This window comes from Cygnus olor, chromosome 1 (assembly GCF_009769625.2).
Source record: "Cygnus olor isolate bCygOlo1 chromosome 1, bCygOlo1.pri.v2, whole genome shotgun sequence".
NCBI classification, from domain to species: domain Eukaryota; kingdom Metazoa; phylum Chordata; class Aves; order Anseriformes; family Anatidae; genus Cygnus; species Cygnus olor.
In genome coordinates this window covers 114361649-114377383 of record NC_049169.1, presented here as the reverse complement: position 1 = coordinate 114377383, position 15735 = coordinate 114361649, and the positions used below count along the sequence as shown (strand labels likewise).

Sequence of the window (15735 nt, the reverse complement as noted above, 5' to 3'; positions counted from 1 at the left end):
CATCATTTGAAAGCTGAACATGATAAAATACTGTTTTGTGGGAGAGGAGAGGAGGGGAGAGGAGAGGAGAGGAGGGGAGAGGAGGGGAGAGGAGGGGAGAGGAGGGGAGAGTAGGGGAGAGGAGAGGAGAGGAGAGGAGAGGAGAGGAGAGGAGAGGAGAGGAGAGGAGAGGGGAAAAAGAAAAGAGAAAATCATCAGCTGGAGGCATGGTAACAAGCTTTTAGTCAAAGAAGGGAAGAGAAAAGTATTTTTTTAGTACTGAACCAGCAATATTTTTTTTTCCCTTAAGAACACTTTGCTGCACCAGTGTCTAATGTAATGCTTGTCACCGTCCCTTATTTGACATGCTGAGTCATTGCTTCTCTTCATCGTTTATTAAAATAAAATATATGTCTCCCTTGGAAGGACAGCAGTGCCTACCTTTGTGCCTGGAGGAGGAGCAAGACCCAGGAATGAATAAATAATATTTTCTTCTTTAGCAGAGAAAAAGGATTCAAAGTCCTAAAAATGGAACAAACAAACAACAGAGAATTGGTAACAACAATAAAACAAAAAGCACGGGAGGAAGAGACTAGTACAGGCACATCTTTCTTATATTGATGAGAATGACTATGCATTTGCAGCAGTGACTGCATTATCTAAGCCCCAGGAAGAATATTCAGATAAAGGGAGCTTCATCCTGGCTGGCAAAATGAACAAATGGGCAAATCTCTCCAGAGACTTACACTTTAATTATATCGCATCTATGTCAGAATCAGATAAAACCAAGCGTCTCATTTTAATGTGCCTCAGCTATACACACCAAAGCAAAGCTATTCCCATTTAAATGTTAAAATAAACCTTGCTGCAAGAACACAAAATAGGCCCTCAAAACCCTAGACAGCTTTATGACAAAGAAAAGGGAACAGTCAACATAATGGCACAGGTGAAAGGGCAATGAGAAAGCTATTTTAACGAAAGGCACTCTAATCAGAAAATGCAGTATCTTTTCAGACAAACTTAGCAAAGGGCTTTGTTGTTCCCTCTGACATATATGTACCAGCCAAAATGTCTTGTCCATATGTGAGCTGAAGAGCTAAGACAGTATCAAAAATGTCCATTTTCTCTTCAGTGCTGAAAAATGAAAACTAACTGAAAAGATGGAATGGATGGCTCCTATCCTACCATCTAGAACTCACTTGGTCTTTCCTGTATTCATCTGTACAACCTTCCTATCAAGTAAGGAAACTCTGCTATCACTAGTGTGTTGCTGGGGAGTTCACAACTCACATCTCAGGCAGGTAAAAGTCAACACGTGTGCAAGAAGTTAACAGAAACTCTGGTCATAAGTGGCTGGTCCACGATCACAAGGCAGCTCTGTATAGGACAGGGGACTGAATACATCTGCTGAGTCCTAGACTACTGCCATGACCACTTTATCATCCTTCCTCTCATCCCAAATAACTCCAAAAATAGAACCCTGTAAATAAGAAGGTGATGACTCATCACTGAGACTTGTTTGTAAAGCTGACTTAGGACCCGAGTTGTTTTATTGGGCTGTTTTGGTATTTCCATAAATGACTGGCGAAGGCTATCCTAGGGAAAGGCTGCAGCAAATGATTTAGAAGCCACTCTAACATCAACAAGACTGGAATCAATGACATTTCAGTCCAGTTTGGAAGAGGCAACATAGCTTAACAGCCAGGTTAAATGACAGCCCATTTCACTGATTTATCGGAGGGACAGCTTGGTTTTCACACAGACCTGGCTACAGGCAGTGGGAACTGCCCGATCTGGGAGAAGCCCCAGAACACTTTTTGCCCTGACCAGGCAGAATACCTGTTGCTGCTCTTAAGTGTCTGAAGACCCATACATTTTGGAGTGCTACAGCAAACAAGAGCATGAAGATTTTCTGCAATTCGAAAGGCTGGAATTTGACACAGGCCTTTGACAAGCCATACAATCACATGAAACCTTTGTGCCCTTCTGCATACCACATACTCATTAAACAGACCAAGCAAACTATGGCACAGCGTATCAATAGGTGGGAAATAAGGAGAAGACTGTAACAAGGAATGGCCATGAAGTGGACTTGATATTTTATGTTGTTAGCTCTCCCCAAGAGGAAAAGCAGCAGACTGCAAAGGCACAAAAAATCTCCAGAGGCACGTAGCCTTGTAGATAACAAGACCTGAGGTCACAAGCAAGACGTGCGAATGACCACACGAACCCCTTATCAGTGAAGGATACAATCTTCCAGCATATCAAGTACTCCTTGGCAAGAGGCAGTGTACAATATGAAAGAGTAAATGTGGTATCTCACAGTAAATTGTAAGGTAAATCAAGTAAAAGCAGGATTACAGTGATTGTGGAACAGTTTTTGTGTTGTACATTTGCACTCTTGCTTTCTTAATGGTGACTCGTTCAAATCACCACTCACTGAACCACTGAAGATAACTGCTCCCAAGGCAGGCAGTAAGAAAAAAAAAGCAGCAACGGTTTATTTCAGATAAGCAATAATATTATATCTGTATAAGAAGACATAAATGGTCTATGCAGAGGGTGGGGGTGTCATTTGTCTTTGGAATGAGTCTTTGAAAAATACAGCAAAACATATATTTTTCCCCCCAAAAAATAAAAAATAAAAATAAAAACAAAACAAAGAAATTTATGAAATGAGCACACATACCATCTACATATCATCCTTTATATGGCCACTGTAGAAATGCCAGACAGCAAAACAGTAAACTCCAGTTGGACATTAGTGGAAAGCTCTTCCCAGAGTGAGCGGTACAGCCCCAGATCAGAGTGCACAGAAGCGGTGTGGGAACGCCATCCTTGGCGCCTTTGGGAACTCAGACAGCCAAATCCCCAAGCAACACACTCTACAACTTTACAGCTACCCCTGAATTGAGCAGGAGGGTGGACCACAGAGTCCAAAGGTTCCTATGATTTCTCTATATTTGACTTTAGCAGTTATGCAAGGCATGAAATAAAAGTCTTACCTAAAAAACAGTTGTGCATTGTTGTTTTTTGTTTGTTTGTTTGTTTGTTTGTTATAAGATATGCAATGTAAGCTAGTCTATAGATTTAAGTTTATGGAGAAAATCATAGATTTCAGTTTACAGAGAAAATCAGATTACTTTACATTTCTTTCCTATTTTCTTTTTTTTTTTTTAGCGAAATTTAGACAAGAGCAACAGAGTGTTCAGTATATTTAGAAAGTGACACAGATGCAGACGTCTGTCTAGACATGAGCGAAGAAGAAGCTTAAGAAAAAGATCAGATAAGAACTTAATTGCCAACACTGATGGATTAGAATGGATACTTGAGACTGGTGCTATAGCCAGGCACAGAAAGCGAACCTGTTTCTAATCTGCTTCTTCAAGTGGTTACTAGATAACATTACTTTTTTTTTTCTCTCTTTTTTTTTTTTTTTGGTGCCTGATTTAAACTTCTTTTGCTTTATTTTTTGCCCATTACATCTTTTCTGTCTCTACTGGGTATGGAACAGAACATATTTTACAAAATCCTAGACCCACATGGTAATTCAGATGGGAGAAACCTCAGGAGACCATCTAGACCAACCTCCTCAAAGCACGCTCACTACTTAATTCAGACCAATAACGAATTCCTCTTTGCTACAGGCTCAGCATTTAAAGTGTTTGGAGGTTGTCGTGTCTCTCTCCAAATCTCTCTTTCTTTGGGTGAGGAAAGAAACCTTTTATCCTCAATTTTCATATCCCCATTGCCCCCAGACCAGGATGTTGCTTATATGTATATGTTATAGGCTTACATATATGTGAATGGGAACAAAACATATAGGACGATCAATGGGAAAGGAAGTGAGGGAAAGGGCAGATCTCAGAACGAAGAATGAGCAGAAATGAAATGTAACAAGTTCTAACCTTAAAAAAATAATAATAATAATAAAGACTATTTGGGAATTAAAAATTTAGTAGGAAGAAGAAAAAAAAAGTCTTAAAAAAAAAAGAGGTGTAAAAATGGCGTAAAGAGCTTGACTTGTTTAACACTGCAAAAATAATATTAAAAGAAGATATAATTTCCAGTTATAAATACACTGGATGTGAACTTCTTATGCTAAAGGGCAACTTTGTCATACAAGAAAATGTGTATAAATTTGCCGCATATATCCAGACTAGAAATACTAAGGTTTCCTGATGCCATGAAGCTGAGACCTCTGAAGACTGTTGTAACAAGAACAACATATTTTAAAGGGACTTTCATGAATTCAGGACACAGAACTGGAGTCTGTGACCTAGACTGATCTTCTTTATCCTCAATGCTGTTTTTCCTAAAGTGGCCGATGACAAAGGAATTGGGACACAGGGGAAGAGTTAAGATATATACCTTATATAAACCTCAAACAGGGTGAAACAGTCCTTGATTTCAGAATGATTGGTCTGTTGGGCCTGCAAAGGCTCTGCAGGGAAGTAGAATGCAAATCCCCAGCTTTGTGCTGTAGATATACTGTGGAAGACATCATGAATGTCTGAGGAATTTTGCAGCAGTCTGCCAGCCACCTGCCTTGTTCTCAAGCAGCCCACCTAATCCCACTTCACACACACTGTGCAGCTCCCTGAAGGCACCTCTTCTCGTGTAGAAGGGGAAGGATCATGTATTGATATCCTTACATCATTTATTTGGAAAGTGTGCTGAGATACTATGCAAAAAATGAATCTTCGTTATGCACCCACTGGGATCACTAGCTATGAGCTTTGAGAGCTGGCCACTTGAGAACTCTGGAGACTTTCAAACTAATTATAAATTTGAATTAGCTTTAAAACAGTAGCTACAGTCGCTTTCTAGACCCCTTTCCAATGTGGGGTGTTTTTGCAAAGGACTCTTCTTTAACATAGCTTTATTTTAAGATGCAGATTATTTGGCTTCCTGAAATAGCTTCACACATGGAGTAAAAATTGTATATTTATCATTTACTGACAAGGCTGACTGGCTGCAATGCTCTGCAAGGCAACAACTCTTTAATTCACTAAGTAACCTCTCTAGGGAATCTCAGAAATATTTATGGCAACATTGGCTGCCACGAAACCCAGAGTAAGATATATCAAGTGATACATTTTATTGGTACCGATTAGATGTTGAAATTACATGAACTCTAACCTACCAAGTTCTCTTTTAAGATTGCTATGATAAAATGAGGAAATTATTGTACTCTTTACTCATACTAGCAACTCTTTCTCTCAAAGCACTTAAGTTAATTCTGAAAACGTAGTGGCATGTAAATCCCTTCTCTCCCCAAACAACCTTCACAGTAGTTCACAGTGGATTTGTTGAGTAACCTAAAACTGGACTCACTATGTGAGCTGCGTTTCATAGTACTTTGCAAGTTCATTTCAGAGATCATATTAGAGTACTTTCCAGTCTGTATTTCCACGCAGACTATGAGCAAAAATCTGTCTCTGATATCTCCTTTGATTCCAAGTCCTAATATTAATGTTTTTGCAGTATTATGTGCCACTGATCTGACCTTTTTCAAGAGAATAACCTGTTACAAGTATATATGAAAATGTGCTAAAATTTCTGTTACAAAGAGTTGGATTTATTGAATAAGCAATATAATTTCAGTAACTCAAACCACATATTAGAGTTATTCCAGTCAAATGCATTTCCTATTTATTTATATTTATAACATAGCGGAAAAGAAAGATGCCTGTTCATGGCCTCTGGTGTCTCAGACATCCCAGCACCCCAGATGGCTCTGTGTCAAACAGACAAAAGACCAACACACAGCATGCAAAATTAACTGAAAGTTTGAGAAGGGAAGTGCCATACAGCTAGTCTTGAATAAGTCGGTATTGTTAAACCACACAACTGAGCACTTACTACTCCAAATGCAGTTGAGCTGTTTTTACAGTCTACATTTGGTTATCCTGTGATATTGTGTGAAGAAGCTATAGTATCACCTAGCCAGTACTGCCTTTGGTCTTCAGGAGCTGAAGTGAGAGTGTAGGCAGTGAGCCAACAGCAGGCCAACTTGTGAGTGAGCTACACAGCAGGAGGTAGGAGAATGTGAGAGGAAAAACACACAGCTCCTCACAGGCAGCAAACTCCACACCTTGCAGTGAGCTCTGGGTCCTGCACAGGCTCTGGGTCTGGGGGGGATAATACATACAGCCTATTAAGCAGAGTTTCTCTAGTCAGTTTTCCCTCCAACCGTATTTTTATTTAAAAAGGAATATTTTTGTCTTTAATTTCCTTTCTGTGCCTAAAAACACTTTCTAACAATTGTTCTTTCAAACTGAATCTCAAATTGGACATTTCCAACTAATGGAAAAGAGTGACTTTCTGTGAAAGAAGACATTTAGTGCCTCTGCAGGCATTAAATTTCCAAACAGCTTCTTACCCCACAATACCGCTCCTCATTGAAGATCTGTGGAGGGAGAGGAATTCCATTTTGAGGCTTTTTTTCACCTGGGACATTCTCTCTCATCCATTTCCTGTTGTCCTCATCACCTGCTATGTCCATTTGCTGAAAGTCAATCTTATTGGCCTCTAAAAATCCCACTACTTCTTGCTGTTTCTTTTTGATCTGGTTAGGAAAGAGAAGAAAACAGAATTGCTTCATAAAATTGCAGTATGTTTTCTAAAAGTGATTACTATTATGAGCAGAGCTAATACAAGTATGTCAAGTTTGATCCAGTGCTCCAGGAGCCCCCACACTTTTGAAACTGAGATTCAACATTGCTTCTCAGCACCCAGACCACTGCCACTACTTCTCTTTCCCTCACCTTCTTTCTTTCCTCCCTGGAAGCAGTGGTACCTCCATCTTTGAAAAGAAACTCAGCAGGAAGCCTCCTACTCTGAAACAGATCTGTGAGTGCCACGTACAAACAGCTAAACTAATCCTGCCTACATATGTACATACTCTCCCCAATATACGATACACACTTTTTTCTTACTCTTTGCATGTGACATTTAGATTTCACTGAACCACATTTGTTTCTCCGTCCCTGTTCTTAAATGCTAGGCATAATTAAATAAAGTCAACGGAAATCCAGTACAGCTTAATTCCTATGCTTGAATATGTCCCACATTATAGACAGCAACGTTCTGTTTGTATTTGAAGCAAGTGCTGTTTAACTGATCTGTACAATCTTTCTCACGTTTCTCTTTGGTCACACACAACCACATTACTACCTAGCACAATTCAGAGATGACTCCCTTCTCCTCCCAGTTATGTTACTCCATGCAGCCTGCTAGTGTCATATAGAGATGGTAGCCAGCATGATGTATCCATGTAGTTTTTACATATAACTGATCCTATGACTTGAAACTAGGTCTTCCACAAATCAGAAATATGAACACCTAAATTTAAAGTGACACCTGACCAGTGTAAATCAGTCTGAGACATGCAATGAGATGAGAAATAACCCACGGATTATGTATTTCTACAATCTAATAAACCTGAAAAGCTGAAGAAGTAGAATGATAGCCTGTTATATTGGAGGAGTTAATTTTCATTATTATTATTAAGGATACAATTTCTTGTTCTTGTTTAAGTGAGGAAATACCTATCCATACAGCTACGTTTGCTTGCAAAAAATAACACACATAAAATGCTGTACATTTTTAAGACAGCAGGAGAGGCTTACTGTGAGCTAGAAAAAGCAAATCACTTTGAATGGAAATCCTACTCTAATGTGTTCACAAGCCACGCAGCTGACAGATCTCATATATATTCTTATTTTCACTTTTTAAACAGAGGTCATTTTCCTAATGGCCATTTAGCTGCACAATTATTTGCCAAACACATTCAGATGTCAGAAAGGATTGCCTGAGGAATGCACATGCCCACTTCATTGGAGGAGGTGGCAGGATAATGTTTGCATAAATAGTTAAAAAAATCTGCCTGAACCAGTACTAAGAGTGCTACCACATGCTCTGAAAGCCAGTCCTTTCAAGTGCTGTCAGCTGCAATTTCAGCATCAGCTTGTCTCTTTGGACACAGGCACTGAAGGAGATACGGCTCCTGGAATAGCTAGTGCCTGGACAGATAATGTCACTGAGGAGATAAGGTAAATGGAACTACTGGGTCTGAGCTCCCTTGCTTATGGCTGCAGCTATAGCTTGTAGCATTAAAACTGGATAAACAATTTTTCTTCAGTTTGAAGTTCATAATACCCAAGAGGCTCAGACAGCACCAGAAAAATGAATGCTGAGGAAAAATAAAGTTATATGTAATTATGCTGAATAAAGATAAGGCAAGATGTTTCTCATGATGATGATAATAATAAACCATGCAGAAGATGAGCTGTGTCTTAACAATTACTAGGGCTTAAGCAGAGAAAAAGATTTAGTTTCTGGGACATACATTAAGTATGAAACCATAAAGCCATGGCTGGCACTAGGTAGCTTGGCAGCTGAAAGGATCTCCAGCAAGCAGCACTCAGAGAGGGAAATCTTCCAGGATGAAACAACACAGAGGACATGCAAAGGTTTTCCCAGAATGGATGAGATTGCAGGAGCTTGTTTGTGCCCTCACTTGTGTCTGATGGCATGGGAAGAATTCAGATAACTTGGCCATAGATTCCCTGGAAAGTAGTGGTGAGCACGATGCTATTTCATCAATGCCATTCTGGCTTTCAACAGAGCTTAAATTCCCCCATGGCTGATAGTCCTTTACATTAAGAAATAACTGTTTTAAATAAATATTACCTAGCTAGAGTGTAAGAGCTACAGCTAATATTAATTTCACCTAATGCATAATTGGCTATTATCTTCTATATTGTTGCAATTCAGATCATTCCCGTTGACCAGCTGCCCATGGCAGAAGCAAATGTTATCTAGTCAACAGCTTACCGCAGCAGGAACGTTAATGCCAACAGGCAGAGCTGCCCCAGCTCTCAATTCTGAGACAGAGACAACCTGTTCTTGATCACTATTCTTATTTATTAGATTCTAACTTCTGCTATGGCTCTTTATTTAGTGAGGTGTTAGTCTCATTAGTCTGTGTTTTGCTCAATCTTTCTGATGTGAACGGATTGCACGAAAACTGAGACCTGCAGATTTGAACATGGGCAAGTTCACAAAATGACTGCAGAAACACTGAGAATAAAAAGGGATTTTAGAGGTGTCCTAACCATGAGCAGCAGTAAGCAAGACTTTGGAAGACATCCTCTGTGTAAGACCCAATTTTCTCATGGTTTATGGTAGACTAGAACCTTACAGGACATTACCCTTTTCTAAACACCTCTGCGGCTAGTACCAAAATTATTTTAGTTTTTACTAAAGACATTTCAAGACAACCATTTAGTACCCTTTTAGGCTATGAGTGTCCCCACTTCTGCTTGTCTTAATGCATAGCTCAGTATCAGCTATGTTTGGCACACAAAGATAATAAAGTGAAATTTATTTAAAATACATTTCTGAATCATTGAGAGGGAAAATACAGACCTCAGGTTTGCTCTAGAGCAACACCGAATTACATCGTTCAAGCAACTGATCCAGAGCACAAGAATGTTACTGGGTTCACTATATTCACTTTGGAAAAGTACTTAATAACGTGATAACCAGTTGCAATTAGTAGTGCAATTGTACAGTACATAAAATAGAAAAGATTTTCATTCTTTACCAATGATACTCTGCTGATACAGGCCCATCGTATTTTGAAATTCAAAATGAACAACATGTATTCGATGGAGATCAGCCACAATGAAGAGTGATATTAGGACAATTTAGTCTTCCAATTTAAGCTTCACAGGGATGAAATTCATACTTCTCAGGGAGAAGCTGTACAAGGCCAATAGAAAATTTGTTTTTAATAGGATTTTAGTGATATATTAGGGTTTGTGTTGGCTCCTTGCAGGAGTGAGTTTTATTTTATATATATCAAAACTCATTAAAGGTTCATTGAAAGGATACCTTCTATCTATTTCATCAGTAAATGTGGAAAACTTCTTCAGCTGAACATGGTGTTTACTTGGAATTGCAATTATGTATCAATAAGCTGAACACACGCTACCTACTCAGATTATTATAGCTATACATACACCCAATGCACAAGGAAGAAGGAAATATAGAGGCACATTACCATGTAAAGATGCCATACTCTTCCTTCCAGTATGTGTCTAGGATCCCACTGACAGCTTTTGTAGGCTGCTAACATGTAGTAGAGATTGGCATTGATAAGCTTAAGACCTATTACAGTTCACCGACATTAGTTATCTTTCTCTGCAGTAATAAACTAAAGTAGCAATGCTTAACAACTCAAAATGACCAGATAAAGCTTGCATGTTGCACAGCATAGCATACACATCCCTTCATTGCAGTCCAAAAGGAAAGGAGCTAGCTATAGCTGCTTGCTGGGAGGGAGATACAAGAAGCATGTACGGCATAGGAAAGATTTGGGTTTGGCTAGTGCTAAATACACTTAGTTTTAGTTGCATAAGCGATCTCCTAAATGCCGGTGTTTAATCGAAGCACGCAAAAAACTGACTTGCTGAACTACAGCCCCACTCCTGTAGCTGCAATGGCAACAATCCATGCCTTCGTCGCACAGCATCAGTCTTGAAGGAGAACCAAGGTGATAGCCACAAGACACACATCCAGGATGTCTGCAGTGGGATTCCAGTCACGGTCACAGCGTTTCCCCAGAAATGGATGACTGGCAAAGGAGGCAGGTAAGGATCTTGTTTGGTCAACCAAAGGAAACCAAAACGGGAGACCAAACAAGAGAGAAAAGACTGCCAATGCATGATGTGTGGCAATTTACAACATTGTTTGAGCAGTAACTGTTAGATTACAAACTACCAAACCTGCAGTTTCCAACCTCCTCCTCTTCTTTTTCTGCCTTGCATGTCAGGTTTCTTATTAAAAAAAAAAAAAAAAAATGAGGAATGGGAAAATGTCAATAGTAAATTCAGAGTGTCAGGCTTACAGATAGGCTGGCAAAGGAAAAGAAAAAAAAAAAAAAAGCTGATGAGGGAACTGCAAACTTTCCTTAGCTGTGTTCCAGTTTGAATTTTAGTGAATGTTTCCCATTTCATTTTCTAGAGATGGTAGCCCTGTGAACGGGGGGGGGGATGGTTTGGAACTGTTCAACTCTGGAAGCTTCTTAAAGACATGGAGCTGGTGTCAGAGAAACAGAGATGTAGTTAAGCTATGTGCAAGCACCAGCCAATTTGTTTAGCCATGTCACTGGGAATGAATGACCGCCAAAGGAAAGCTGCAATCTGAGCTCATATGGGAACTGGATATAAAAGGAAACAGTCCTTTCCCGGTTTCCACCTCCCACAGACTTCCAATCTCTTTACTATTCACATGCCCTTTCCTTCAGCTGATACACTATACTGACAGATACAGCAGTAGAGCTCAATACTAAAAACCATCAGTACACCATTTCAAGAGGCATTATATATATATAAAAAAAAGGGGGCTAGGGAAAGGGTGGAGGATGGGAAGACATTTTTATCTGCATAACTTCATTCAGCTTACTTTGACTGCAGGTTCTTTACTAGACACTGTTCCCCTTCAGCAGGTGTAGTGTCCTAAAGTCTCTTTTAAAAATAAATAGACTAATTTCTACTGTAAACAATTTACCTTGGTATTTGTGCAGATACAATATCCACTTTTTCCTTCTTCAGGGAATATATATTGCTTCTTTCTTTCTTTTTCTTTCTTTCTTTCATCCTTTTCTTTTCTTTTCTTTTCTTTTCAACAGAATTAAATCTATTAACTGGCAAATAATTTATATGGAAATGTTATACCTGTAGTAAAATATAGCATGCAAGCAAGCCTGCATTAACACGAATTCTCTACATTTTGAGTTGCTTTCAAGAATAAAGTGTTAAATACAGTCCAGAAGAAAATTGGTGTTTTTCTCTTACATGCAAACTCAGGCTGTCCTGGGATCTTATAGGCTAATTTACCAACCTGATCCAGAAAGAGACATATGTTAAATGAGACACCTACCGCTGTAGACCCCGAAGATGTGGCTACAAAGACTTTGATCACCATTTTGACAGTGATGAAAAGGAATCAGCAGAGCACGCCTGCTATCCACAAGTCAACAAAGTCCCGATAGGAATCCCAGCCTTCGGCAGCTCCTGGGCTAACCCGGATCCTAAATGGGTGAACCCCACAGCAATCCACCAGCTTTGGCGTCTCCCTCTCCCCGGGGGTCCCGGGTTTTCCCACTCAGTTGGCTCCTAGGTATTTTGGGATGAGGGGCCAGTAAAGGATTGGTTAGTAAGAGGAGCCATAGCAAGAGGTTTGCACCTGCCCCTGGCCTTATTGCATTAGATTGACAGGATGGCAGTCCGTAAAAGGCAAAGGAGAGTCCTGCACCAATGAGGCAGGCTGCAGAAACGTCTGGGAGAGGGGGAAGGGACAAGGGAGAAGGGACTGGGAACAGGGGACAGGATCACAGAGCCGTAGGGTAACGTTTAAAGTTGCATCGGTGTTGTCACAGCCACCTCCTGCATAAAAGGGCTGGTACCTCTCCCTGACAACAACAAAGAGATTTCAGAGTGGTAGATACAAATTTTACCTTAAAAAGGGGAGGGGAGGAGAGAGAGTAGGGGGAGCATAGGATCAGAGGTAATTCTAGTAGAGATCATATTGAAATAAGCCTCTGTAACAAACGCTCTCAGCTGTAAAGAACTCAGATCATGATCCAAATTGCAGGGCTCAGGCGCTTATCTGAAATGAGTATGTCACTATATTTCCTGATACTGAGGAGGGTGATTTTGTCGATTGTATGTATCCAGTCTCTATTATTGGATTTTTTTTTCCTTCTTTTTGCATCATCAGTGAAAACTCCCAAGGCACAAGAAGAGGTCCAGAACTCTTGGTAAAAAATATTCCGTTCTACTGTGGTATGCAGGATGCTCTTTTTTTCCATCTGGTTGTTGCCTTCTATCCCAGAGATGGTCACAATTCAGTGTCTGCCTGCACATATTTCCTTAAGAAGGTCTCTGAGCATGAAAGTTATTTTGAGAATGTTAAACGTTAACAGATAACTTTCAAGTATTAAGGGCCAAGTTCGGTTTTGCTGTAAACGAGCACTATGATACTGAGTTCAGCAAGCTGACCTGGTGTCAGAGATGAAAATTCTAGGTTTCAGAAAGTGTTCGTGCAGGAGTAATTATTAAGATTGAACATTGCAGTGTTCAATCCTAAAAATCCTTTAAATAGAAATTCCATTTTAGGGTTGATTAGGGCTGAAAACACAATAGTTAGCAGTGCTACCCTTGAAACTAAGGTTTTTTGTGTTTTTTTTTTTTTTTGCATGTTTGAACCATTATATGAAGCTGAAAATGCAGCAAATGTGGTATTTCTTATATTGAACAGGAATCCTGAGAAACCTTAGTGAAAACTGAAAATAATGCTATGGATAGTTTGCGGTGTTTACTGTAGCTCACCATCTGTCATTTTTTCTTCTTTTAAGAGGCAACAGGAGGTCCAGCAAAAAGAAAAGCCAGTTAGAATCGGGTATTTTCACAGAGTATTTACCTGCAAAGGAAGATAAACAACTTAGTCTGAAAACATAAATTTTTGCCAGGCATTATTATATTTGACTGTTTCTCAGGAAAATTTGTACGTAAGTACACTCTAGTAAATTGAATGAAAATGACAAGCGATTGGGAACATACTGTTTCCAAATTAGTTAATTTGGATAGTAATGCCCCGAAGAGTTAGAAAGAAAGGACGGTGAGGTCATTTGCTTCAAAGTGTACTGATAAACTGTTGCAAATATTGCAATATTAATAATTAATACTTAAAGTGCTAAATATTTGCACCACCACATGGTCAGAGCTGGGACAGAACTGGTAAATGCCACTCTCCTGTCCTTTGCACCCAAAACCCCTCCTGAAGCAGATGGGGAGAAAAGAGGATACGGCCCAAGGCCTCTGTCCCCAGAAATCTTTACAGGTAAAGATTTTAGAGCACGATTCGCAGCACGGCTGCTTTCATTTCTAGGCGATTTTCCCCCTCGGATCTCCCTTTTTCCCCCCGTCAGCCTCGCCCCTCCACGTAAGGCCTTGTGCTGTTTTGGGACGCACACTGGGCCTCCCCAGCGGCCAACGTGGAGCAGCTGCCCCTAAAAGTGGGGACAGTACCCCCATCAGTGGGGTTCACATATGTGCGGGGGCCGGGGAAGGGGGATTCATCTGGGGACGTTGCACAGGGCGGGGGCGAGAGAAGATGGCGGAGCCGCCTGAGCCTACGAGTCCCAGGGTGCCCTGCGGCCGCCGCCGGTCCCCATGGCAACGGCGGCGCCCCGTAGGCAGAAGAGGCCGGTAATGGAGGCGGGAGGGGCGTTGGGGCTTGTGGGGCCGAGCGGTGGGGTTGGACGGAGGGTGGCGGTCAGCAGGTCGCCTCTTGGCTTCTTCTTTTCTATTTACTTCCCAATGTCTGCTTTTTGAAGTCGGATAGCGAGTTTCAACCCACGCTTCTCATCAAATCAAATTAAAGCAGTAATTTCAAGTTTAATTTAAGCTTATTTGATTTAAACACACTTTGGCCAGAAAGTGTTGACAGTGCCAAATCAATTTGAAACAGAACTACAAATCTGTGTACCAAGCTGTCCTTTGTCTAATCCTCAAAATACGGGTTCCCATCAGCCAGGGCTTATGGCAGTGGCTCAAATTTAGCAGGACCGTGGGCACTGCCTAATCTTCCATAACGAGGAATAGTTTGTATAAGGGAATGAAGAGTAAGGAAATTGTGTTGATTTGACCTAAAACATTTTGTTCAATCCTAAATTACACTTTTTTTTTCTTTTTTTTTTTTTTGGAGGGGGGGGTTAGGTGGTTCCCCTCTTCCCCTTAAGAAATTTAATTTAATTAAAAATAAAATGCCACCACAAAGCAAAAACGTCAACCAAGTAGTTAGAATGTACTATAAATATTACCCCCCCCCTTTTTTTTTTAAGATGAAGCTACTTGTTAAATTTTACCTGAACTAGAATATCATTTTAAGCTCTCCTCAAATTTCTTTTACGTAATTGATATTCCGTCCTAAATCCCCCCAAAATATACACCTTATTATACCAGCGGGTAGAATTCTGCATTTGTAAAACTATGGTCTGGGTGGTCTTTGTGTCATATTAAGAAAGGGACTGAAGTGTATCCCAGGAAATATTTTTTTTAACAGAACTACAGTGTTTAAATAATGTTGCCAAACTGATCTCTTCTATGCTCCAGTAGACTCAGTAAGCAAAAAAATTGAGGTATAACATATTTACAAAGAAATATAAAATGTTAGCATTTTATATTTTATGCAAATCATGTTCTCTTTAAAAAAATTAAACAATTAGGAAAAATCATTTTATTTGAAATTGACTATTGAAAAAAGACAGTTCCAAAGGAAGCAGCAATGCTACTTAGAACATAGACAAAATAAGATCTCCACATCTTTGACAGCAACAGTGCATTACAAGTGGTATTTTCAGAGTTATGTGAGTGCCTAGATATCTCGTCAAATTTCTTACAGCATTTTCAAAAGCAAACAAATGTACTAAGTGTAGTTAGAGTGTGAATAAATTGCCTTCGTTAAGCAACAGTAGAGTTTTCCATACTGGTTCTTCTGAAATTGTGCAGAAATACTTTGATTACATGGGGAAGTTTTTTTTTAAGAAAGTTTTTTTATTTGTTTGATTGATTTTGTTTGAAAATAGATAAAATAAACAACACACAAGAGTTCAAAAAGACTTTTATTTCAGTCATAAAATACTCTGTTGTAAAGCTTTATGTGCTGCTACATCCTCGACTT

The 15735-nt window shown here is 39.8% G+C and overlaps 1 protein-coding gene across 4 annotated transcripts in view; it reads right to left on the bottom strand.

Annotated features, from left to right (window-relative positions):
* The window catches only part of LOC121079872 (SH3 domain-binding glutamic acid-rich protein-like), a 32076-nt gene that overhangs the window by 15635 nt on the left and 706 nt on the right, over nucleotides 1-15735 (bottom strand). Inside the window, exons 1-4 of one of the 4 annotated variants that reach the window (XM_040577708.1) lie at nucleotides 14025-14846; nucleotides 11932-13473; nucleotides 6365-6550; nucleotides 421-501 (exon numbers count right to left, since the gene is read on the bottom strand). In XM_040577708.1, the coding sequence (XP_040433642.1) occupies nucleotides 421-501; nucleotides 6365-6550; nucleotides 11932-11976 (312 nt within the window). In that variant the 5' untranslated portion in view covers nucleotides 11977-13473; nucleotides 14025-14846. Of the gene's footprint in view, nucleotides 1-420; nucleotides 502-6364; nucleotides 6551-10051; nucleotides 10742-11931; nucleotides 13474-14024; nucleotides 14847-15735 lie in introns of those variants that run through there. The other 3 variants (XM_040577716.1, XM_040577723.1, XM_040577697.1) reach the window with 3 other exon arrangements.